The 22,927-nt window shown below is 58.7% G+C and overlaps 2 protein-coding genes across 2 annotated transcripts in view; one reads left to right on the top strand and one right to left on the bottom strand.

The window, feature by feature from the left end:
• Window positions 1-14,524, top strand: part of SMG6 (SMG6 nonsense mediated mRNA decay factor) — a gene marked incomplete in the record, with an annotated part of 89,883 nt that extends 75,359 nt beyond the window's left edge. The window contains 6 exon segments of the mRNA XM_060283101.1: window positions 1-112; window positions 2,274-2,420; window positions 7,827-7,980; window positions 11,082-11,293; window positions 12,376-12,457; window positions 13,240-14,524. Of these exon segments, the coding sequence (XP_060139084.1) occupies window positions 1-112; window positions 2,274-2,420; window positions 7,827-7,980; window positions 11,082-11,293; window positions 12,376-12,457; window positions 13,240-13,370 (838 nt within the window).
• Window positions 14,525-15,586: 1,062 nt separating this feature from the next.
• HIC1 (HIC ZBTB transcriptional repressor 1) lies at window positions 15,587-22,906 on the bottom strand. The gene is made up of 2 exons (XM_060283102.1): window positions 22,595-22,906; window positions 15,587-20,701 (listed from the first exon to the last, which is right to left on the bottom strand). The coding sequence occupies exons 1-2, from the start codon at window positions 22,644-22,646 to the stop codon at window positions 18,573-18,575; spliced, it is 2,181 nt and encodes a 726-aa protein (XP_060139085.1). The 5' UTR covers window positions 22,647-22,906; the 3' UTR covers window positions 15,587-18,572.
• Between the last annotated feature and the right edge of the window lie 21 nt (window positions 22,907-22,927).

Here is a 22,927-nt window from a genome sequence, read left to right as displayed (position 1 = left end):
AGAAGAGCCATTGCTGGCATTCAAGGGTGGAAAGTATGTGTCAGTGGCCCCCGTCCCAGACGCCATGGGAAAGGAAGCAGCCAGCCAAGAGGGAAAACAACTGGAAGATCAGGTACCGGAGGGCGGGGGGGGGAGAGAGAGAGATCAGCGCAGGCAGCAGCAGGAGCAATTGCCCCAGCGGGGCCCGAGCTGGCCGTGCTCCCCGCTATTTATAGCTGGCCAGGAGGAGGAGGAGGAGGAGGAAGACCAGCCCTTGGGGGGGGGGTCCTGCTGCTGCCGCTGCTGCACTCATCTGTGCCCCTTCCTGCCAGCAGCCTTTATTTCTCTCTCTCTCTCTCTCTCTCTCTCTCTCTCTCTCTCTCTCTCTCTCTCTCTCTCTCTCTCTGTCTGTCTGTCTCTCTCTTTCTCTCTGGCAACAGCGATGAGTTCCAGATGCGCTTTCCAAATAACGATTCCTTTCGGGGTGGGGGGCACAGCTTTAATAACGTGCAGCTCAGGCCCAGCAGGAAAGGGTTGTGGGGTGGGAGGCAGAGCAGGGTGAGGGTTCAGGCTCAGGATCGAGTTTATTGGGGCGGTGGAGGGGGGGGTGAGAAGCGGCGCTGAACAGCAGCCCACGTACAGGAAGAGAGGGGCTGGTGATGGCTCTTCTCTCTCCCCCCCCCCCCCCCGCCTCCTCTTCCCTGCCCTCCCTTTGCCTCTCGCGCTCTCTCTCTTTCACACACACACATCCTGATGTGATTAAGGAATTTCTCGTCTTGTTTTTCTGCCCCGGCTTGTTCCTGTAGCCCGGGGTTCTCTGCAGGCCGTGAGTCTGTGAGTGCTTGGTGTTCGTTCAGCATCCCTGCCAGCTGCTCTGCAAGGCTGCGCTTGCCTTGAGGAGGATCTCGCAGGAGGTCAGAGAACGGGAAGGGGGTGGGAGGCGAAAGAGAGCCCTCCTTCGCTTTCCACGGGGTTAAGCTGTGGAACTCGCTCCCACAGGAAGAGCCGCGGTGGCCACCAGCCTAGATAGCTTTAAAAGAGGATGGGACAGGTTTGTGACTGGGACACAAGGTGGCTTACGGATAAAATCCACGGAGGAGGACCGTTCTGGTCGCCTCACCTGAAAGAGGCTATTGTAGAGTAGGGGGAAAGTTCAGAAAAGGGCAGCCCAAATAATTGAGGGAATTGAGAGACTCCCCTGTGAAGGAAGGTTGCAGCTTTGAGGACTTTTTACTTTAGAGAAAAGGCGAGTGAGAGGCAACACAATAGAAGTTTATAAAAGTCATGCATGGCATAGAGAAAGCAGAGAAAGAAAAGTGTTTCTCCCATTCTCATAACGTGAGAACTCAAGGATGTGTGTTGAAGCTGAACACTGGGAAATTCAGGGTGGATAAAAGAGGGTCCTTCTTCACGCAGCGCTGAGTTGAACTATGGAACTCCCTCCCACAGGAGGCAGGGATGGCCGCCAACTTGAATAGGTTTGAAAAGAGGACCAGGAGAGGGCTGTCAGGATCAGGGGCTTGGCTCTGCCTCCACGGTCAGAGGCAGCAATACTGTACTTCTGAATCCCAGTTGCTGAAAACTGCAGGAAGGGACAAGACTCTTGTGGTCAGATCCTGCTTAAGGGTTTCCCGTAATGGGCATCTGGTTGGCCCCTGGGGGGACAGCAGGCTGGACTAGAGGGGCCACTGGCCTGATTCAGCTGCTTCTTCTGAGGTTCTTGTGCATGACTTTGGATTCTGAGGCTGGGGAGACCCTTTTGGCCAGCCTTGGGCAGAGGAGCCAAGGACCTCCAAGGAGCTCCTGCTGCTGCTGCTTCCTTTCCCCTTTTCCAAAAGGGCTTTGGAGCAGAATACCTTGGGTGTCCCTGTGACACACCATGTGATTCGTGTGCAGGAGCCCCGGGGCTGGGAGGTAGTGGAGTCTGGCAGGAATCCTTCAGCTGCGATTCCTGCATTGCACGACCGTGGGCTAGATAGATGACCCTCAGGGTCCCTTCCAACATCTCCCTGCCCTTGGTCCTCTCCACCTCTTTCCCAGTGGGAGCAGGAGGAGGAGTTTTGAAGGGGGGGAGACGTGGTGCAGTGCCTGCTCCCAAGGATCCCTGGGAATTGTAGTTCCCTAAAGGGGCTCCCATCCTCCTGCAGCAAGATTAACCATGCGATTCCCAGGGTTCATGGTGGGAAGATGGAACTGGGGGTGCTGCCTATAGCTTGTTAGCTTTCCTTTGCTGCAGTTTGTCCTTCCCAACCACCCTTTCTTTTCTTCCTCCCCTCCCCCTGGCTGGTGACAAGGAGGACGATGTCCGGATCGAGGCTTTTGAGGACGACTCGGAGGCCGACGGCAGCGGTGGAGAGCTGGACATCAGGGAGCTGCGGGCCAAGAAGCAAGCGCTGACCAGGAAGGTGGCCGAACAGCAGCGCCGGCAAGACAAGATCCAGGTTTGCATTGGGGCGTATGGTTGAATTGTAAAGCTGGAAGGGGTCCCCAGAGTCATCTAGTCCAACCCCTGCAGCACAGGAATCTCAGCTTGTATGCATGTATCCATTTACTTATAGCAGGGGTAGGAAGCTCCAAGCCTCAGCACCCGGCCCTTGGAAATCTCCCAAGCCCCTTCCTAGCTCTGCTTAATACTTCACGTGGTTTTGGGGAGTGTCTGCAGAAGCTAGCCCAGTGTAGAAAGCTAAATTAAATTTGCATAATTTGCCCTTGCCTCTGGCCCTGCACATGTGGCCCCTGGAAGGGAATGTGGCCCTAAGGCCTGAACAAAAGGTACCCTACCCCTGGCTTTAAATATTTCTTAACAGCCTTTCATTAAAAATATTCCAAGGTGGCATATCACACGCTTCATGCAATGTATAAGTGGAATTCTTATTTTTTAAAAAAGAAAACCCTACAGATGAGTTTAACAAATGTACCACAAAAATAAGCTGTGAACAAAAAAACATGAAATATGCAAGGTGCGGCTAGAAATAAGCTTTCCTCCCTTTCTCCTAACACTACATCTTGTGAGCATCCAGAGAAGCTGAATGTTGGGAGATTCAGGACGGAGGGAAAAAAGTCCTCCTTCACACAATGCAAAGTTAAACTGTGGAACTCCCTCCCGCAGGAGACAGTGATGGCCACCAACCTGGATGGCTTTAAAAGAGAACTGGACAAATGGGTAGAATAGCCTCAGTGGTGATGCCAACTGCACATCTCTGGGAAGCTTTGGGGAGCACAAACCCCACCCCACCCCCTTTGCTGGGCCAGGCGGGTCATTGGGTGAGTCGGGGGGGGGGCAGCCTCCAGGACCAAGATGGCAATCCTAAAGTCCCTCTAACCACCTCTGCCTCGTAAATCTCACACAGGACAGGAGCTGAACTGGAAGGCTTTGCTGCGCCCGAGTCCCACATCCCCCAAACCGCAGCAGAGCTCACCCCTGTTGATTCTGCTGTAAACTGACCTGAGATCTACAGATGAAGGGTGGTGGGCAAATTTAATTAATTCATTAATTAATTGAGTGAAATAAACGGCACTTTGAAGCATCACTGTGCCAACTGCAGGAGGGAGAGAGAGAGAGAGAGAGATGCCCTAGGGCGTTGGCTGGCTTGCCTCTTGAGCCTGCAGGCTGGCTGGCTGGCTGGCTCCCTGCAGCCAAGGGAAATTCCTCCTCCCTCCTCTCTCTCTCTCTTTCTTTCTCTCTCTCTTTCTCTCTCCCCCCCCCAGCCCCAAATTCTCTCTCCTTGCAGTGCCCAGGGCCCTCTTCACTTCCATAACTCTTCATTTCCCAGCCTTGAACGCCAGCCAAACACATCTGTCTAGCCATATGCGTGAACTCTGGAGTCTGTGCCGAGGTGGTTGTAAAACAGGGCCGCTGAAGGCCCTACTGGGAGAGCAGCGCACATGTGTACCCGCCGGCTGTTGGCTGCGGGCCCAGAACCACCAGCGCTCTCTCTTGCGCTCTCTCTTTCTCTGCTCTCCAGGCCCACCGTGGCCCAATGGCTGAGGCTGCAGCCAGCCAGCCGCTCTGCCTGCCTGCCTGCCTGCCTGCCAGGAGGAGAGGAAGAAAGGGCCCTGCGTTCTGGCAAGCCAGAGCAACCCAGCACATGAGGCACAGGGGAGAGAGAGCGTGAAGCTCGCTTGGCTGGAGCCGAGGCGGCAAGGAGAGCCGGCAGGGAGCAGTGCGTCCTCGGGGTGGGTGGCTCTGCCCTCCTGGGTCACTCAAAAAGCAGTGAGGGATTTTTTAAAATCCCCCTTGGGAGGGGCAGCAGGACCTGGCACAGGCAGTTCAAGGGGGGCACCCAAGTTGGCAAGCCACGCAGTGCAGGAGGCAGGGATGGCTTTAAAAGAGGGATGGACAGATTCATGCGCGAGGAGGGGCTCCTAACCGCAAGTGGCTCTGCTTTGTCTCCACAGTAGGAAGCAGGAGAAAGCAGAAATGCCAAGGAGGTTTCTCCCTCCTCAATACCCAAATGAAATCGGCTAAGATAGCGGGGCGGGGCGGGGGCATTCTCTACGTAAAGACCACTGCCAGGTCAGAGAAGGTCACAGAAGGAGAGGCGGCAGCAAGGCCGGTGACCAGGCAAAAAGGGCCAGAGTTTGGCCCCAAATCCCAGACAACTTTCAGAGGCAGTGAATGCTTCCGGATAATAGTTTCTGGGATTCGTAAATGGGGAGAGCAGCTGATCTTGCACTCGGGTCCTGCTTGCTTATGGGCTTTGCTTTGGGGCCTCTGCTTGGCTACTCTGAGAAGAGGATTGTGGACTAATATGCCCCCCCCCTCTGATCCAGGCTGTTTCGATATTCTTATGCCGTGGGAGGACGCTCAACTCCCCATAAGCTCAGAGGCACCATGTGAGTCTCGCCCATGCGTTCTGAGGCAGAATCTTGGCCATCCAAACCTTTCTCAGACGGGGGGGGGGGCGGTGTCATTTAGCCAACAGAAGGAGCGTTTTGCACTCTTTCTGCCCCCACCCCCCACCCCTCTGCCCGGTCCTTTGTCTGCCTGGAGTGGAGGCGTTTCCTGCCCAGCTGAAACATTCCCACCTGAACCATAACAAGCTCTTCCTCTGGGCACCGCGGAGCAGGGCAGCCGCTCTCCCCAGGGGGGCCTGCCCGGAATAGCCGCGCTCCCGCCCCCCCTCGCCAGGTCCAGCTGCAGGCGGGGCGGGTGGGCTCTGCCTATATTTAGCCCTCCTCCGAGTCGCCCAGCACGTGCGCACACGGACGGACAGCCAGGCACCTGCCAGCGGCGGAAGGGCAACCCCCACCCAGGCGGCTCCAGGGCGGGGGCAGTGGCGGCAAGCAAGCGCCACTGGGCCTCCGGCAGGGCGGCAGGACCTGCCGCTCGCCAATTGCCAAGCCTCTCCCATGGCGCAGAGCGGGTCCCATGGCATGGAAGTTCTCTCTATTCCCTAACAACGGCTGCAACTTTGCATGCGCTCAGGGACAGTCTTCCCCAGGAAACTGTTTTCCCTCTTCCCCAACCTGCAGCTTTGCACGCCCTCAGGGCCGTTCTTCTCGAGGAAGCCTTTTGGGGACGGGATCTAGCGGAGGGGGCACCCTGCTGCCTCTGGGTGCCCCCTGCAGCCACCTGCCCGCTTTTCCGCAGCCATTTCCCCCCCCCCCCCTGTTGCAGACGCCCCTCTCTCTGGCCCGGCCGGATGTCGCCGCTCCTCCCCTCCCCTCTCCCGGTACCCCCTCGGCCAGCCCCTGCCAAACACAAACAAACCTCCTCCTGGCCTCTGAACCCTGCTGAGGCGAGTTCCCCTCTGGCTCCTTGAACACGGGGGGAGGGGGGACTTGGCACCCTCCCCAGCGCCACCACCATGCGCATCCTGTCGTCCTCTCCCTGGCCAGCCCAGGGGGGCAGGATGGGACGTGACGGCCGGCACAGGCCTCGCTCAGCCTTGCCAGGAGCCCGGGAGTCTGGGCCAAGGAGCCTGCGGAGGGAGGGAGGGAGGGAGGCACCTCCTGGGCACCGGATGCGCATGTCAGGGGCACTGCAGGAGCAGCTCCTCCCACCGGGAACAGGCGTGACGTAGTGACAGTATTTTTTACATTCCTCGCCGTGCCGTTCCTGTGAAGCTAAATGCGGACGGGGCTGAAGGAGTAGCTCAGGGTGGGTGTCTTCACAAGTGCCGCCTCCTCGGCTCCCGTGACATAAAAATAAAAAGCAGAAGAACATCAGCAGCAGGGCCTAGTCTAGCCTCCTGGTCTCACAGTGGCCAGTCAGGTGCCCCAGCAAGCAAGACCTGAGCGCAAGAGCAGCTCTCCCCTCCTGCTATTTCCAGCAACTGGGATTCAGGCTCCCTTGTGGCTAGCCGCCCTCCATAGCCCTCTCCTCCTCCTCTGCAAATTTGTCAAATGCTCTTCTAAAGCCATCCCAGTTGGCGGCCATCACTGCCTCCTTCCTGCAGAAGGGAGTTCCATAGTTTAACTATCTGCTGCATGTAAAGGACTTGCTTGTATCTGCCCTGAATCTCCCGACACTCAGCTTCAAGGGATGTCCAGCAGTTCTAGTGTTAGGAGAGAGGGAGGGAAACTTTCCTTTATCCGCTTTCTCCAGGCCAGGCATCATTTCATGAACTTCAATCAGGTCATCTCTTAGAAGTGCATCACAGAAGCTTGAGACTCTTTTATATAATAATAATAATAATAATAATAATAATAATAATAATAATAATAATAATATATTTATACCCCATCCATCTAGCTGGGTTTCCCCACCCATTCTGGGCGGCTTCCAACAAAATATTAAAAATACAATAAAACATCAGACATTAAAATCTTCCCTAAACAGGGCTGCCTTCAGATATCTTCTAAAAGTCAGATAGTTTTTTATTTCCTTGAGATCCGATGGGAGGACATTCCACAGGGAGGGCGCCACTACCGAAAAGGCCCTCCGCCTGGTTCCCTGTAGCTTTGCTTCTCGCAGTGAGGGAACCGCCAGAAGGCCCTTGGAGCTGGACCTCAGCGTCCAGGCAGAACGATGGGGATGGAGACCAATAGACTAATGACTAATAGACAGAATAAACCACAATGACAAAACTGAAAAGAGCCCCCTCAAGCAGAGAAGCCGGTATGAAAAACCTGCCAAAGCATAAATGTTTTTAACCAATGGCAACCCACACACAAGGGACCCAGGTGGCGCTGTGGGTTAAACCACTGAGCCTAGGGCTTGCTCATCAGAAGGTCGGCAGTTCGAATCCCTGTGACGGGGTGAGCTCCTGTTGCTTGGTCCCAGCTCCTGCCAACCTAGCAGTTCGAAAGCACGTCAAAATGCAAGTAGATAAGTAGGAACCGCTACAGCGGGAAGGTAAGCGGCGTTTCCGTGCGCTGCTCTGGTTTGCCAGAAGCGGCTTTGTCATGCTGGCCACATGACCTGGAAGCTATACGCCGGCTCCCTCGGCCAATAATGCGAGATGAGCGCGCAACCCCAGAGTCGGTCACGACTGGACCTAATGGTCAGGGGTCCCTTTACCTTTACCTTTAACCCACACACACAACAAATGTCTCTTCTGGGAGGGGGCTCCACTGAAAAGGCCCCTAACCCTAACCCTCACTCACCTGAGAGCTTGAGGCGATGGTCCTGGGGCGAGCTTAGTTGTGATTCCTGCACTGCAGAGGGGTTGGACTAGATGACCCCTGGGGTCCTTTACAATCCTACATTGACATCTCTGAGGCAGATCTGAAAGGCCCAGGCAGGTCTAGCGTGGGAGGGAAAGGATTCAGCCCCAAGCGGCTTGGTTTCCATCACGCTTCAGGCTGTGCAGAATTGTGGGGAGGGGGGGACCCCCTGGTGCATGCTGGGAGAATCCCCCCCCCCTCGGCTCAAAGGCGGGATTATTATTTTTTTGTGCTAGGCGGTGCTGAAGGACCAGGCCCAAGTGCGGCAGATGGAGCTGGAGATCCGCCCCGTCTTCCTGGTGCCGGACACCAACGGCTTCATTGACCACCTGGGCAGCCTGGTCAAGCTCCTAGACTGCCGGCAGTTCATCCTCGTGGTGCCCCTGATTGGTGAGTGTGGGCTTGTGTGTGTGCGTTCACAGGTGCAAAGGTGGACCCGGTGCGCTGTCTCCAAGCGGGGAGCAGCCACGTCCCTGCAAACATCACCTGGCCCACAAAAAGGGCTTGCTGAGCAACCCCCCTTTCATTTATATCCCCTCAGTCCAACTAAGGCAGTGGGGGCATGGGGGCCTCCTGTGCCTGTTCCCCCAGAGACATATGGCCTCTTCTTCAGTCGCCGCTGGAACTCCTTGCCAGAGGAGCCTGCCCCTCATCCATTTCAGGAGAGGCTCCCAATGGACTGCCCTTGTTTTGAGCTGCCGCCTCCCAGGGCTCCAGGCAAAGCAGCAGGCATCAGTGGAGCCTCCCCACTCAGGGGCAGTCTACCTCCGAGGCGCGGGGAGGCAGAAGCAGGCAGGGGGATGAGGTCCCGTGGCCCTGGCATCCTGCACGTGGCCTTCACAGAGGCCCTCTGGGGTGAGGAAGGTGGGGGTCTGACCCGTGAGGGCAGCCAGCACTTCTGTACCGGGGCGGGGGCGGAGAGGTCTTGAGCCAAGGCGCTTGTCCCAGCTGCCTGGCCCTGGCTCTCCCTTTTCTCCTTATAAAGCTGCAGTCCGGCGACTCAGCAAAGCTGGTTCCTGTTATTGGTAAACACTCGGCCCTGGCAGATAACAGGCGGCGGCTGCTGCTGCTGGGTGGTCTGGCCGGGCCAGCAGGAGGGTGGAGGCGCTGGGCACTCGCGTCCCTCTCCCTCACGGAAGGACTGAAGCAGCTTGGGGGGGAGGGAGGGCATCCTCCTTGCAGGCAGAAGGGAGAGACTGAAATCCCCCAAAGCCACTGCTGCCAGTCAGTGCAGCCTCGCCCTCCCACCCACCCCCCTCTCCACCCCTTGTGCTCCTGGGGGTAAAGCGAGGTTCTGCTGCTCCAGCTCAGACAGCAGCCCAACTCCCCTGGGAACCCCGCCTGAGAGGATATTTGTATTTGTACTTCTTTATATTTAAATTAAATTTATATACCACCCTTCGGCCAAGGATCACAGGGCAGTTGACGGTATAACAACACAAAAATGCATGGCAAAACAACAAGCAATACCACCACCCAAGCACACAGACACACAATTTTAAAGCCCATAGGCTGTTCAGTCAGCCAAAGACCTGGGAGGAGAAGAACGTTTACCATTTATATCCTGCCTGTTCCTCCAAGGAGCTCACTGTGGTGTGTGAACGGTTCTCCTCCTCCTCTTGTAATTCCCCACCACAACCCTGCGAGGTAGGTTAGGCTGACGCTCTAACCAAGATACTACTCTGGCTCGCAGACTGAAGCCCCAGACTTGCCCTCACGGCTCCTCCAGAGTTACTCCCCCCAATAACCAGGGAGGAATCTGCCTCTCCTCCCCCCCCCCATGAGAGCAGGAGGCTGGACTAGATGAGCCACTGGCCTGATCCAGCAGGCACTTGTTATGGAGCGGGGAATGGGTTAAGGCGCCCGGCTCCTTGAACCCGACCTGCGTGGTGAGAAGCAGCCAAGCAGCTTGGGCAGGCAGGAGCGCAAACAAGCTTCCTCTTTGAAGGCTGTTTTGCTTGGAAGCGGCTGCGAGTGGCGGATTTCGGCCCAGAGTACCAGCCGCTCTCCTCCTGTTTGATGTTCCCTGCGCTGGGCTCTTCTCTCCCCCTCCCAGGCCATCCTCCCCAGAGCAAAGCAACGGGGGTGGGGGGAGGTGGGATGGGATTGAGGGGGGGGCACTGTCCCAGGCCGGATGTCCCAGGAATGGCCATTAGTGCCACCAGCGTTGGAGAAGCCAGGGGGGGGGGGGCTCAGAGGGACGGGGAGAGGCCTCACCCCACATTCCCCCTCTGTCTCTCCCTCCGCACATCCAACCCCCCAGCCTCTCTGAGGAATGCATATTTCCCACTTGATCTCAGCTCTTGGCAAGGAAAGCCCAAAAGAGCAGCCGGATTAACCATCTCAGGGAGCCGGTGGGGCTGGGTGCCTGGGAAGAGGTGCCCGCCAACACGGGAAGGGCCGTAGCCCCGTAGAATCCCAGAACTGGAGAGTGGAAGGGACCCCCAAAGCTCATCTAGCCCAGCCCCCTGCAGGGCAGGAATTGCAGTCGATTAGGGCACTGCAGAAGGCCTCACACGCAGTCTCTCAGTGCCATCCATCTGCCAAGGGAGCTGGGAAAAGCCCCTCTCTCGAAACCCTGGAGAGCTGCTGCCAGCCAGTGCAGGCAGCACAAAGCCAGGTGGGCCCAATGTCTGACTCCTATGCCCCTGTTTAAAATCAGCCCCTTTATTCAGAACCATAAGAGCTGGACTGAAGGGGGTTCCACGTAGCTCAGGGTTAGGCCACCTGTTTGCAAGGCCACCTGTTTTTGTTTGACGCTGCTGGAAAGGCTAGAACGCTGCTGCCAGTCAGTGCAGACAGCATGGAGCTACTTCACTCTAGGTTCCTAAGTTCCACGTTGGCACCGGGACTTCCCTGGTGCTGGTGGCCTCGCTTATGTCTGCTGGGGGTGCCATCAGGCTCTCCTGGGGCTCCCAGACATATTTGTCCCCCTGCCTGCTACAAAGAAAGAAAAAGCCGTTCCCAGGGACCTCCGGCACCTTCTGCATGGCTCCCTCTGAGGCAGAGAGAGGAGCTGCCTTGGTTGCATCCCCCAAGCCCAGAGGAAACGGCCAGCCTCAGGCGCAGGGGTTTCCCAAGGCCTGGGGTGGGGGAAGAAATGTCCCACCCAGGAATCAAACCACCAATGCCAGCTTGGAAGGCTTTAACAGAGGGGGGGGTCAGATATATGGAGCAGGAGCAGGCGGCCAATGGCTCCTAGCCAGGGTGGCTGTGCTCTGCCCCACAGCCAGGCAACGTGCCGGATGCTGGGAAGGGCAGGAGGGGAGGGTGCCGCTGTTGCGTTTGGGTCCTGCATGTGGGCTTCCCATCCCTGTGAGAACAGGAGGCTGGACTTGGTTGGCCAAGGAGACTCTGCTTCTTATGGAGCCCCCAGGCCCAGAGGCAATCTCTCCCGATTCCTGGGAGGCTCAAAAGCGCCATCGGCACAATCCCCCAGGCTCCCCTCCCATTCTCCTCTCTCTCATCCTTCCTTCCTTCTTCCCTGCCAGTCATCAACGAGCTGGACGGGCTGGCCAAGGGCCCCGAGTCGGAGCACCGTGGCGGGGGCTACGCACGGCTGCTGCAGGAGCGGGCCCGCAAGGCAGTGGAGTTCCTGGAGGCGCGCTTTGAGAAGCGGGACAGCTACATGCGAGCCCTCACCAGCCGCGGCAACGAGCTGGAGTCCATCTCCTTCCGCAGCGAGGACATCTCCAGGCAGCAGGTGCCAGCGGGGAGGGGGCTCGGCTCTTGCAGGGAGGGGGGGAACAGGGAGGTCCAGGGTTCAAGCTTTGCAGCCTTTGAGGGGCTTGGCAGGGCAGCTGCTTGGTGTGCAGAAGGCTCTGGGTCGCGACCCCAGAGGACATCAGCTCCATCTCTGCCTGGGAAGGCCCCAAGCAGCCTTCGCTTTTCCAAAGGGTTTGGGGTCCTTATCAGCTGCCTTGAGCTGCAATGGCTCAATGGGATCCTCCACTTCCAAGGACAGTCTACCTGCGGCATGCCTACATGCCAGGGGTGGGCATCACCTTCATATTCCTGGCTCGGGGTTTTCCCAAGGGGTCTCTGCCGGGCGACAGTGGCTGCTTGTGACCTCTGCCCCAGGGCTGGCACCCTACAAGTGCCGTTTCCTTCTGACAGAGTGCTCTCTCAGTGTATCCAACATTTGGCCTGCTCACTGTAGACCAGGCATCCCCAAACCTTGGCCCTCCAGATGTTTTGGACTACAGTTCCCATCTCCCCCGACCACTGGTCCTGTTAGCTAGGGATCATGGGAGTTGCAGGCCAAAACATCTGGAGGGCCGCAGTTTGGGGATGCCTGCTATAGACCCACTGAAATGAAAGAACATGCCTAACATGGATCCATTAATTTCAATGGCCGTGCACTGAGTAGAACTTAATTGGATGCAACCCTATTATTATTATTATTATTATTATTATTATTATTATTATTATTATCTTAAGTATCAATATTTAGACTTGTTGGTCTCTCATTAGCCAAAGATCTCCAAGCAACTTCTTAGAACACAGATAGAAACATGAACCTTATGCCATCCATCAGATTCATCCCATTGAATTGTAGAGTTGGAAGGGACCCCCACGGGTCATCTAGTCCAACCCTGTGCAGTGCAGGAATATAGACACACACACACACAAAACACACCCCTGCCCCCTTAACAGCAAGAGGATGCAAATAGGCCGCCTTTCTTTATAAAACACACCCTGGGGCTGAGAGAGGGGGCAAGCTGAGCTGTTCCTTTTCCTGGACTCACTCCTCTCCCGCTGCTGCTGCTGCTCCTTCCTCCTCAGGGAAACAACGACGACCTGATCCTGTCCTGCTGCCTCCACTACTGCAACGACAAGGCCAAGGACTTCATGCCGGCCAACAAAGGTATGTTTTGAGGGGCACTAAGATGCCCCTCCTGGGCGAGCAGGGGGGGGGGTCTGCCGTGCCAGGAAGGAGACCCTCCTTGCAGTCATCCCCAACACTCTCCATGTTTACTCTGCAGTAAGGCCTCCTGTATTTTCGGGGGGGGGGGGCCTTACTCCCTAGTAAACGTCCTTAGGATTGTAAGGACCATTTCGGTCCCAAGCAAGGAGGGGCAAATATCCACTCTGTCTCCCAACACAAAGAAAGCTTCTTTTGGAACATAAAGCCAAAAACGGCCGTCTCACCTGGAGTACCTTTGAGAGTATGAAAGCCACGGCAGGGAACACCTCTTCCTCTGGCCCTCCAGAAAGTGCCGGGCCACCTCCTGCCCTGCCCTCCTGCATCGCCTGGGGGCCTCTCCTCCTCCTTCATCCCCCATCCCCCCCCCCCGACCAGCTCTCCTGGCAGAGAGGCACACAGGCAACTCACCATCTCCCCCCCACCCCGCCAAGGCCCCGGTTTCCATCTTCCTTGGGCCAAATCCTCCTCAGCTTAACTTGTCATCTTGACGGAGGGAGGCGTTCCCGGCGTGTTTATGCCTCGCCTGGGGTGCAGTCCAGGCGATCAGGGGATTATGGCGGATGGGGCCTGACAAACATGACAGCCTCTGGTTTGTAACAGTCGCCTGGCCCTGAGCGCAGCAAGGGGATGGTTATTGTTACGGACGCACGCACGCAGGCCCCCGCCCTCCTCCAAGGGGATCTGAGCCACTCTTGACTCCCGCCTCCTCTCGCCCCCTGCAGACGACCCGATCCGGCTGCTGCGGGAGGTGGTGCTGCTGACGGACGACCGCAACCTGCGGGTGAAGGCACTGACCCGCAACGTCCCCGTCCGGGACATCCCCACCTTCCTGCGATGGGCGCAGGAGGGCTGAGCCGGGCAGCGTGCAGGGGGGCACCGTCCCCAGGAAGCTGTGCCGCTCTGTGCCACCAGCAGGGGGCAGCCTTGAGGCGGAGGGGGGGCCCTTGCGCCAAGCCACTGCCGCCCCCACCGCCGTTCCCGGCTGACACCCACCAATGAACAATAAACGTGTCTCCAACCCGCCCGGAATGGCCGTGCTGTGGGTGTGAGAGAGAGGGAAGTGTTGTGTCCGCACAGGCCAGCGAGGGTGGGGGGGATAGGGGCGTGTCGTGTTCCCCTGCCGAGGGGGGAGGATAGGACAGCCAGAGAGGTCTCAAGTGGGCACCCCCATACGCCTTTTCCTTGGCCAGGTGGGGCAAGGTGAGGGGTACTTTGTGTGGAAGTGTGTGAGCCCCGATCCCCTCCCTGCCGCCCCCCACATTGACATCCTCTTTGTCCTCTTCCAGCCCCCTCCCGGACCCTCATCCTTCCCTTTTGCCAACCTGCATCCCAGATTTCCATTCTCATCATCCCCAGACACACACACACACACACACACTCCTGGTCCAGTGGTGTAGGTTGCAGGGGGGGGCCTGGGCGTTGGGTTTGGGGAGTGCAGAGTCAGGGCTGGGGGGTGGAGAGAAGAGGCAAGCGGGTGCCCCCATGAAGGAGCTTTGAGGGCAGTTGGAGCTCACACAGAGAACAGCTGCCATGAAAAAGAAGAATTGTCCCCTCGCTCGGGAGCCTGTATTGAAATGGGGGGGAGCCTTAACTGGCCCCGGTCAGTTGCATCGTTGCCCATCCCCAGGCCCTTTGGGTCGATGGCAGGCGGGGAAGGGGGGAGCCCACGATTGGGAACAAAAACAGAAAACCCAAAGAGCCAGCCATGGAAATGGACTTGTCCTGCGTTCAAAGGACGCTTTTTAGATAAAAAACCCTTTGCTTCCGGAGGGGGCCACACCAGATGGTTTGGGGTCACAATTCTGCCTTTCTTGGTCTGGAGAGGGGGATTCGCCTCTCCCGCCTCCACCTTTGGGGTCTGCTGCACTCAAGATCGTCAGCCCCATGGCGATGGGGAGGGGCGGGTGTGTCTCTTCCCCCACCCCTTTTGTTCTGCTTTTTGGCCTGCCGGGGTTTGATGGAGGGCTTGTGACAGACAAAGTAAAATAAAAAAAATGTTCCTTTGTTTTCTTAATAAATTTTTAGTAGGGAAACGCTGTTCTGTGCTGGCTCGTTTTGTGGGGTCAGGGGGAGAAGGCGGTCTGGGGAACAATCAGCCTCGGATGGGATGGAGAGGACACTGATTCGGGCAGAGTGGTAGCTAAACGGCCCGTCTCTTTTCAGGACGCCATTATGCCCGTAATGGTTTATGTCATAGAATTGTGGTGTTGGAAGGGACCCCCATCTAGACCAACCCCCTGCAATGCAGGAATCTCACTACATACCCAGAAGTAAGTGCCGCTGAATTCAGTGGGGCTAGAATTTGGCTGGGACCATTGCTGGAGGCTGGAGGTCAGGTTTTGAGGAATCTGGGGGGGGGGGGGAGCAGAGGTCTACGGCCAGAGTCTCCAACATGGCGCCCTCCCGCGGTTGCTGGCCTTTCAGCTCCCATGTCCCCGACGGCTGACCACCAAGGCTCAGGGCAGCTGAAGTCCAATGACATGGGGGGGGCACCCACAGCTCAGTTGGTCTCATCCTGACCCAGCCATGGATCATATTTGGGTGGGGCAAGATTTTACTGAGCCAGTTTAACACCCGTTTTCCACAGTCGTTTCACATTCAAAGCAAAACAAAACAGGAGGCCAATAAATGGTATGATAACAACTCCAAAGAAGATGAGACAAATTCATGGAGGGGAGGACTCTTGTGTTGGGTCCCCTTTGGCCTGATCCAGCAGGCCCTTCTGATGGTTCCATGTTCATGATGTTGGATGGGTCAGGCACCTAGTAAGAAGGCCTGTTTTAAACTGGTTCTCTTCAGCACAGACACTAAATCTTGTTTGGAGGCTTCCACTTCCCTGCCTCCAGCCGCAAGCCACCCCCAGTTGCTCTCTCCACTATTGCTGCTTTTACCCCTCCCCAAGTGGTGCGAGGATTCACTGGCCATCACCACACCCCTGCAAGGCGGACCATGACCGGCTTGTCAAGGGCCACCTAAGGAGCTCTTTCAGGTAGGGGAGCAGATTTGAGTCTCTCAAAAGTCCAGCCTGCAACACCTCAATCAAGCCCACACCCCAGACTCCTCCCCCCTCCCCGAGGAAGCAGAAGCAGCCTTGTGGTGTCAAAAGAAAACTTTTATTGCTGTTGAGGTTTTTTTTCATGGTTTTTTTATTTATTTCTGGTATAAAACGAAAGGGGGCAAGGCACATCCCATGTACAAAATGCTACGGTGGGCACAGCAGGCTGCCCCCCTTTTGAATACTTTGTGTTGGGGGGGGTGTGCTGTGTCCTCCCAGGACTTGGCAGGGTTGGGGGGCAGCTGGCTCAGACAAAGAAGGCCCAGCCCCACGCTTGGGGGGGGGCAGGTGGGAGGTTGTGTGTGCAAAAAGAGGTAAAAGGAAGATTCACATCTTAACCTGACCTTTGGTTAAAAAAGAGTTGGAGGGGAAGGGGGGGGCAGCTGTTCTGGCAGGGCCTGAAGGCAAAGGGCACATCTTGCCCCACAACCCCCACCCCACCCTCTCCCCATAAGTGCAAAGAGAGTCTGGCAATACATGCACTGGTCCAAGCTTGGCTTGCCCTCCTGCACCCCAAAGATGGAAGGGGCTGCCGTGGGGATGCCCATCCCGCCGTCAACAGAGCTGACAATCTAGGGAGTGTTTTGTCTTTGTCAAACAGTCCTTGGGGGAGAGAGGAGGAGGGCATCCCCCAAACCACACACACAAATACCCCAAAATAATCTTTGGCTCCAAGTGAGACAGTGGAAGACGGGACTTGGGGGTGGAAGACTGGGATGGAGCTGATTCAAAGGGAGAGGGACCCTTTGTGATAAGAAGGAACACGCACACACACACACACACACACACCATCACGGCCCCTTGGTCACAGCTGTGTGGAGTCTTTAGTAGGGGGAGAAGGGGAGTGAGGGCCCCCTCTCCTATTCACATTGCAAAAGAGGTTGAGGGGAGAGTTAAGTGCTTGCTCAGGTGAGGCCCAGGGCATCCAGTCACCTGTTGCCAAAAGGGATGCAGGGAACTTCAGGACATCCTGCGCCATGCTCTGCCCCCACAGCCACCACACAGGATTTGTGAAAAAGACTTCCGGACGCTTGGACTCTTGGCTGCACTTGGGAGCTTCACCACCTTCCCAAAGTCACTGCGCAGCAGCCAGCCTGGAAAGGGATTAGGGGGGTTGGGATTCTAGCGACATCTGCAGAGCCAGGAGTTTCTCACTCCCTAGTTCTGCAGGAAGGCACATTGCGGAGCTCTGTGTAAACCTTGAACCCGAAGGGGTTGGGTCCCATGCCAAGAGGGATTCTCACGCTTTCAAGATTTAAGGCTTCCACACCTGTTGTCCTATCCCCGCCCTGCCCATTGTGACAGGCAGGAAATCAACAGGTGTGGTGGTTTGAAGGCATAGGGTGACAATTCAGTGCGTCAAGATATCTGGTTATAGAGGGACACATGTCTATAAGATGCGAAAAGGACACTGTCTCTGGGCAGCTGAAATGTACGCAGCATAAACAGAGACCACCGACATGGTACTCTGTGCATTCTGTGGACAGTCGCCCTCCCTCTCACCCTCCTTTCTCTGGCCACTGATACCCCACTGAGCACTGGGAACCAGAGTCCACAAAGGTTTCTGGGGGCCACAAGGCTCTTCAACTGTAGACCCAACAGAGCTTCTGTCCTCTTTGCTAAAGTCCAGGCCTTCCCAAAGGACGCCTCTGGGGCTTCCCCTAATTGAGACAGGTAGAAATGTGGGACTGCCCCACAGGAAAAGCTTGGGGGCAGAGAAAAAGGCAGTCAGGAGCACAACCTCCTGGCCATTTCTGGAGGGGCAGAGGGCAGCCTCTACCGTAGGTTTGACTCCTGAAGGGAGAAGGAATGGAGTTGGTGGGATCAGGCCCATGACACACAGGCCTCACCTCCCAAGCAAGGGGGGGGGGAGTCCTCAAGGTGCTCTCTGGATATACTTTACAATTTATTAGCCTGCTTCTTTTCCTCCCAACTCAAAACCCTGGGCACTCAAGGGAGGGGGGGGCTTTAAGGCGTGGGGGAAGCACCACTGATTGTCACTTTGTTGTTAAAGCTTTTAAGAGCTTTAGGGTTTGCAAAAAAAACAAAACCCAAAAAACCATATGTCCCAATTCCTGAGAATTGCACCAAGGCCCCTTTCCTGAGCAGATCCCTACAAGTCTGACAACTAGAGATCTTTTGCAGTTTGGGCGGGCAAGATTCCCTTCTCTCCTTGAGGAGAGAGAGCTCTCCCATGTTTCCAAAAAAAGCTGGGATATCTTTCTGAATTGCACCACTTCAAATTTAAGGGTCGGGGAAACATTTATAAGCCACCCCCCCCCAAAAAAACTAGCGTGTCAAATTATAATCTCCCTGCACCTAGAAAACTAGGAGAAAGTTTATCAGGCACACTTTTTTCCCTGCTGCACTAGTTTTCCACCCCTGGGGGGCTCCTTTCTGGTAGAGCACTGAGACTTGCAGAGGCTGTCAGGCCCCAGCAGGAACATGTTCCTTTTGCCCAATGGCGAGATCAGCTGACAGGTGACAGAGGCCACTTGGAGGGGGAGACTCTTCTCACCCTCCCCACCAAAAACAAAAAGAAAAAACCAGCAATGAGGTTGGACTCGGTGAGTCTTTGGGTCCTTCCTTCCAACTCTACGGCTACGGGGGGGGATTTGTATCTGAGGTAGGGACAAATTCACAATTCCGTTTGGGGGGCGTGGGGGCGGCAGCTCCACAGCTTGGCAGAGAACAGAAATAGAGAAGAGAGAGTGGGGTGAGCTTTGGCTTCACGAGAGGTTGGGGGGAGAGGACGACGACTCCATGACGTCCCCTCCCTCATCACCAAGAAGAGGGGGCTGGCCTGTTCCCTTGGGGTGGCTGCGGCAGGTCACTTTGGGTGAGGAAGCTGTCCTTCTCCCCCGCAGTGGGGGCAAGGCTCACCCCCTCTCCTGGGCAGAACACAAAGGCACTCTCACACACACCCAAACAACTTGGGGGAGCCCCCTCCCCTCCCCAACAAGCCCCGGTCCGTGGGTGGAGGGGGTGGTGCGGGGGTCGTCAGGGGGGTGAGAAGCGCTCTATGGTCCGGGCGTGGTGGTCGTTGTGCAGGTGGGCAGCGGCGGCGGCGGCAGCTGCAGCAGCCGCGGCTCCCTGGGCGAGCACCTCGGCCGCCTTGTCGGGGCTGAGCCCGAGGTAGAGGCCCTCCATGGCGGCCTTGGGGTCGGCGGCGGCAGCCAGGAAGTGCGACGTGTGGCTGAGCAGCTCCTTGTCGTGCTGCTGCTGCTGCGCCAGGCGCGCCATGGCCAGCACGCCCTCGGGGAAGTCCAGCTTGAGCTTGCCGTCGGGGCCCGCCGCCGCCGCCGCTGCAGCCGCCGCCGCCGCCGCCGCGTGCATCTTCATGTGGCTGAGCAGGTTCCTCTGCTGGGCGAACTTGCCCCCGCACACCTGGCACTCGTAGGGCTTCTCTCCGGAGTGGATGCGCATGTGCTCCGTCAGGCGGTACTGGCGCGTAAAGCGCATCCCGCACGCCTCGCACGCGAAAGGCTTGAGGCCCAAGTGGCTCCGCATGTGGCGGGTCATGGTGCCGCGCTGCGTGAACTTCTTGCCGCAGATGGAGCAGGGGTAGGGCCGCGTCAGCCAGTGCGTCTTCTCGTGCTGCCGCAGCGTGGCCGGGTCCTTGTAGGCCTTGTCGCAGGACGAGCAGCGGTAAGGGCGCAGCAGGTCGCACGCCCCCGACGGCACCGGCGGTGGCGGAGGCCCCTGCTGCTGCTGCGGCAGCGACGACGGCGGGAGAGGTTTGTCCAGAAAGGGAGAACCGTGCCCGGCGGCAGCAGCTGCCTCGGCAGCCTCCTTGCGGTACAGCTCCTCTTCCTCGTTGTGCGCCTCGACGTGCGCGTTCAGCTGCTCCGACGACGGGAAGCCCTTCCCGCACGGGATGCACACGTACAGGTTGTCGCCGCCGAAGCTCTCCGGCTCGTAGCCCAGGTAGCGCTCCAGGCTGCCGCCGGCCGGGGAAGGCCCTCCGCTGCTGCAGCCCGTCTCCTCGCTCGTGCTCTTGTCGTTCTCCAGGTCCTCCCCGTCGGGCTCGCCTCCACCGCCGCTTTCCAAGCTCGGATAGCGCCGCGGCGGCTGCTCCTGCGAGGAGGGCGACTCGGGCTTGTGGTCCAGCTCGCCCTCCTTGTCCCGCCGCCCTCCCCGGCAATCGCCCCCGCCCTCGTCGTCGTCCTCGTCGTCGTCCTCCACGTAGCCGCCCACCAGCGGCTCGTGCTTCATCCAGCGGTAGAAGAACTCCGGCGGCGCCACCTCGCCGGCGCGCCCCGACGGCTCCGACCCGGGGCTGCCTCCGCGGTGGTGGTGCAGGAGGTGGTGGAAGGGCGCCTGCAGCTGCGAAGGGGCCGCCTCCCCGAAGGCCGAGTGGTTGGGCAGCAAGGCGGGGCTCTCGGGCCTGGCGTTCTCGCGACCCTCCATGGTGGCGCGCAGACGGCTCTCCGGCGGCGGCGGCGGGGCGGGCAGCTGCGGCGAGGGCCCGTTGGGGCTCTTTTTGGAGAGGTCGAGGCCGCAGAGTGGGGAGCAGAGGCGCTCCGGGGGGCATAGACCGGCCCCATGAGGGTGCGCGGAGGCTGCGGCGTAGAGCTCCCCGCAGTGGGTGCTGAGCGGCTCTGCGGGGCGCGGCGGCAGCCCCGGGGGCGCGTAGCAGCTCTGGATGACGGGCGTAGCGGCGCGCAGGCCGCGCGCCAGCTTGCCAAAGGGCGAGTAGCCGCCGCGGAGCTGGCAGTACTTGCCCGAACGCTTGAGCTTCTTCTTGCACAAGGCCACCAAGTCTGGGATCTGCAGGTAGCTAGCGGCGGCCAACACGGCGCCCAGGCTGGGCTCTCCCTCTCCGCCGCCGACGCCGTCAGAGTCGCCCAGGCGGCCCGTGTAGATGAAGTCGAGGACTGCGCGGAAGACGCCCGGGCTGACCATCTCCTGGTCCAGGTTGATGAGGTTGTCGTGGACCACCAGGGCCTTGAGGTAGGCGCTGCTGGCCGCCAGCACGTTCTTGTGCGCGCGGAAGAGCGCGTTCTGCACCACCAGGATCACGTCGCACAGGAAGCCCTTGGTGCGCTGTGCGTTGAGCTGCAGCAGCAGCTGCCGGGAGTGGCCTGCCGACTCCGACGAGGCGTCCAGCATCGCTGCGCCGCGCTCTCCTGCAGAAAGACACGCACGGAAAGAAAGAAAGAGAGCCCGGCGGGCAGCGTCAGCACGGGGGGCCCAGCCTGCCCGCACCGCTACCCTCTCCTGTCCCACGACGGCGCGGACGCCCCCTCGGACACCGCGCGCAGGCGATGGCAGGGTGTGTGACTCTGCCTCGGCCCCCGGCTCCTCGAAGGGCACTCTGGACGCCTTCCCCACCAGTCTGCCCTTATAGAGGGGTTTCCCTCTCAAGGAAGGAGGAGGCGGCGGAGGAAAGGGGGGATGTTCAGCCCCCCGGTATCTCCGCCGTTGTCGATCGCATCCCACGCCCCCCTCCGGGTGGGGAGGGGGGCAGGGCTAAACGTTCACACCTGGAGGGGCCAGCGCCTGCAGAGCTCATCCACGTCTCTCCCCTCGCCCAGCGCAACCACCCTGCGGAGCCAACTGGCCAAAAGCACTGATGCAGCCGCCGGCCTCTCCGTTTCCACTCGTCTCCCTCTGGCCACGAGCCGGCTTTCAGAAGGCTTGCTTTCTGGATGCCGCCTCGGCAGACCCCAGAGAGCACAGCGAGCCCCGGTATTCTGCCCTCCGGAGGTCCCCAAGGGGCGGCTGCCCCAAGCATCAAAACGCAGCTCCCACCCTTTCCTTTTCTCTGCGGGCTTTCTAACCGTGAGCCTTAAAGGCTGCGATCCTAAGCGAGCCTCGTTACTAGAGAGTCAGCCCCGTTTCATGCAGCGGGACCGGCTTCCGAGTAAGCCCTGCAAAGGTCCCTGCCCTTCTTCCAACAGTCTCTCCAAGCGCGCCTCGCGGGGGTCCGTCCGGGCCCGGGGAGCAGAAGGCACCGCTTGCACCCAGCTAGCGGGCCGGCAGAAGAAAACTGAGAGGCTTGGGGGAGCCTTCTGGGCCCAGGAAACTTCCTCTTGCTCCAGTTTGGAGCTGGGATCCGAGGCACCATCTGCAGGGAGCGCCCAGGCCGAAGCGAAAGCGGCCCTGCGCTCCCTTCTAGCCGCAAACAGGGCGAGGCCTGGTCTGCCTCTTCCAACTCCTCACCAGCCCGTTAGGAGGGTCAGCTCCTCCGTCCCGGGGGTGAGGTGCAGGGTGCATAAGCGGAGCTGAGGGTAGGGCGAGCCATGCCTAAACTGTGGGGTTTGTTAGTCATAGGTCCCTGCCAAAAAAGGGGGGAGGCACATTATGTGGAGATATGTGCGATCTGGTGAAGGCCACGGAAATGTCAAAAATGCATTTCGGGAAAGTCTAAAAACAAAAACAAATTCCAAAATGTGAAGGAGAGTGGCGGAAGGAGAAAATTGAGAGATCACTTTTGACAAGGCGAGAAGAAGGAGCCGCCCGCCTTGCCCGCCACGCTCTCCGGGCTGCAGAGTTGACAGCCCGACGGTGCCCGCTCCGCAGCCGGGAAAAGTGCTTCCAAAGCCGCTGGCCTCGGAGGAGACAGGAGGGCAGGCCGCTCGGCCGACCGAAGGGAGATCTTCCGCCCCAGGACCGACCGCAGAGCTAAGAGCGAGCTCGGGAGAGGACTTGGGGTTCAGTAGAGGACCTAAGAACCCCCCGAAAAAAACTTCCAAGGCGTCCCGGGACGCGGGGCAAAAACCAGCCTCTGCTTTCCAAGTTATTCAGAAGGAAAGCCGCCTTCGGTTGTGCCTCCCGCTTCGGGTTGACATGTCGGGCAGGGCAGGCTAAGCTTGGCGGGGCGAACAGGGAGAGCCGCAGCGCAGCTCAAGCGGAGGATCGGGCGCGCGAAAAAGCGCCGCGCCTGGGACTGGGGGAAGGGGCGGAAAGAAAGGGGGTTTCTTTTCACGGGGACGGGGCAGTGAAGTATTTTTGCTGGGTCTCTTCGGAAGGGGCGCGCAATCTGGAGTGCCACCCGCCAGCCCGCCGCGCCGTCTTACCCGGGAGCCCCGTCGAGTCAGCCAGGCAGGCGAGGTCCGTGTGGACGCGCATGGCTTAGCGGGCTGCGCTACTGCCGTGGCGGTAGCGGCGGCGGCGGCGCCCGCCCCTCACCGGCGCCTCAGACCTCTTGGCTGCCGCTGCTCGCTCTTGCTGCTGCTGCTGCTGCTGCGCTTGAGCCCCCATGTGCCGGGAGCGGAGCGGCGGTGGCGGAAAAGGTAAAGGCCGGGCCGCGAACTCCGCCTGACCCCGAGCTGAACTCGGGCGTGTTCAAGGAGCCGCCGCGGCTTCCTCCTCCTCCTCCTCCTTTGGGCCAGAGAGAAGCAAGCGGAGCA

Source organism: Zootoca vivipara, chromosome 15, assembly GCF_963506605.1.
Source record: "Zootoca vivipara chromosome 15, rZooViv1.1, whole genome shotgun sequence".
Classification (NCBI taxonomy): Eukaryota; Metazoa; Chordata; class Lepidosauria; order Squamata; family Lacertidae; genus Zootoca; species Zootoca vivipara.
The sequence above is the reverse complement of the archived record's forward strand: the minus strand, read 5'-3'. Positions and strand labels throughout refer to the sequence as shown.

Excerpts from the sequence above, each read along its gene's own strand:
- HIC1 (XM_060283102.1), bottom strand. The coding sequence starts at position 22,646 with ATGCGCGTCCACACGGACCTCGCCTGCCTGGCTGACTCGACGGGGCTC. Across the intron at positions 20,702-22,594 it reads TGACTCGACGGGGCTCCCGG|GAGAGCGCGGCGCAGCGATG; the intron begins GTAAGACGGCGC and ends GTCTTTCTGCAG.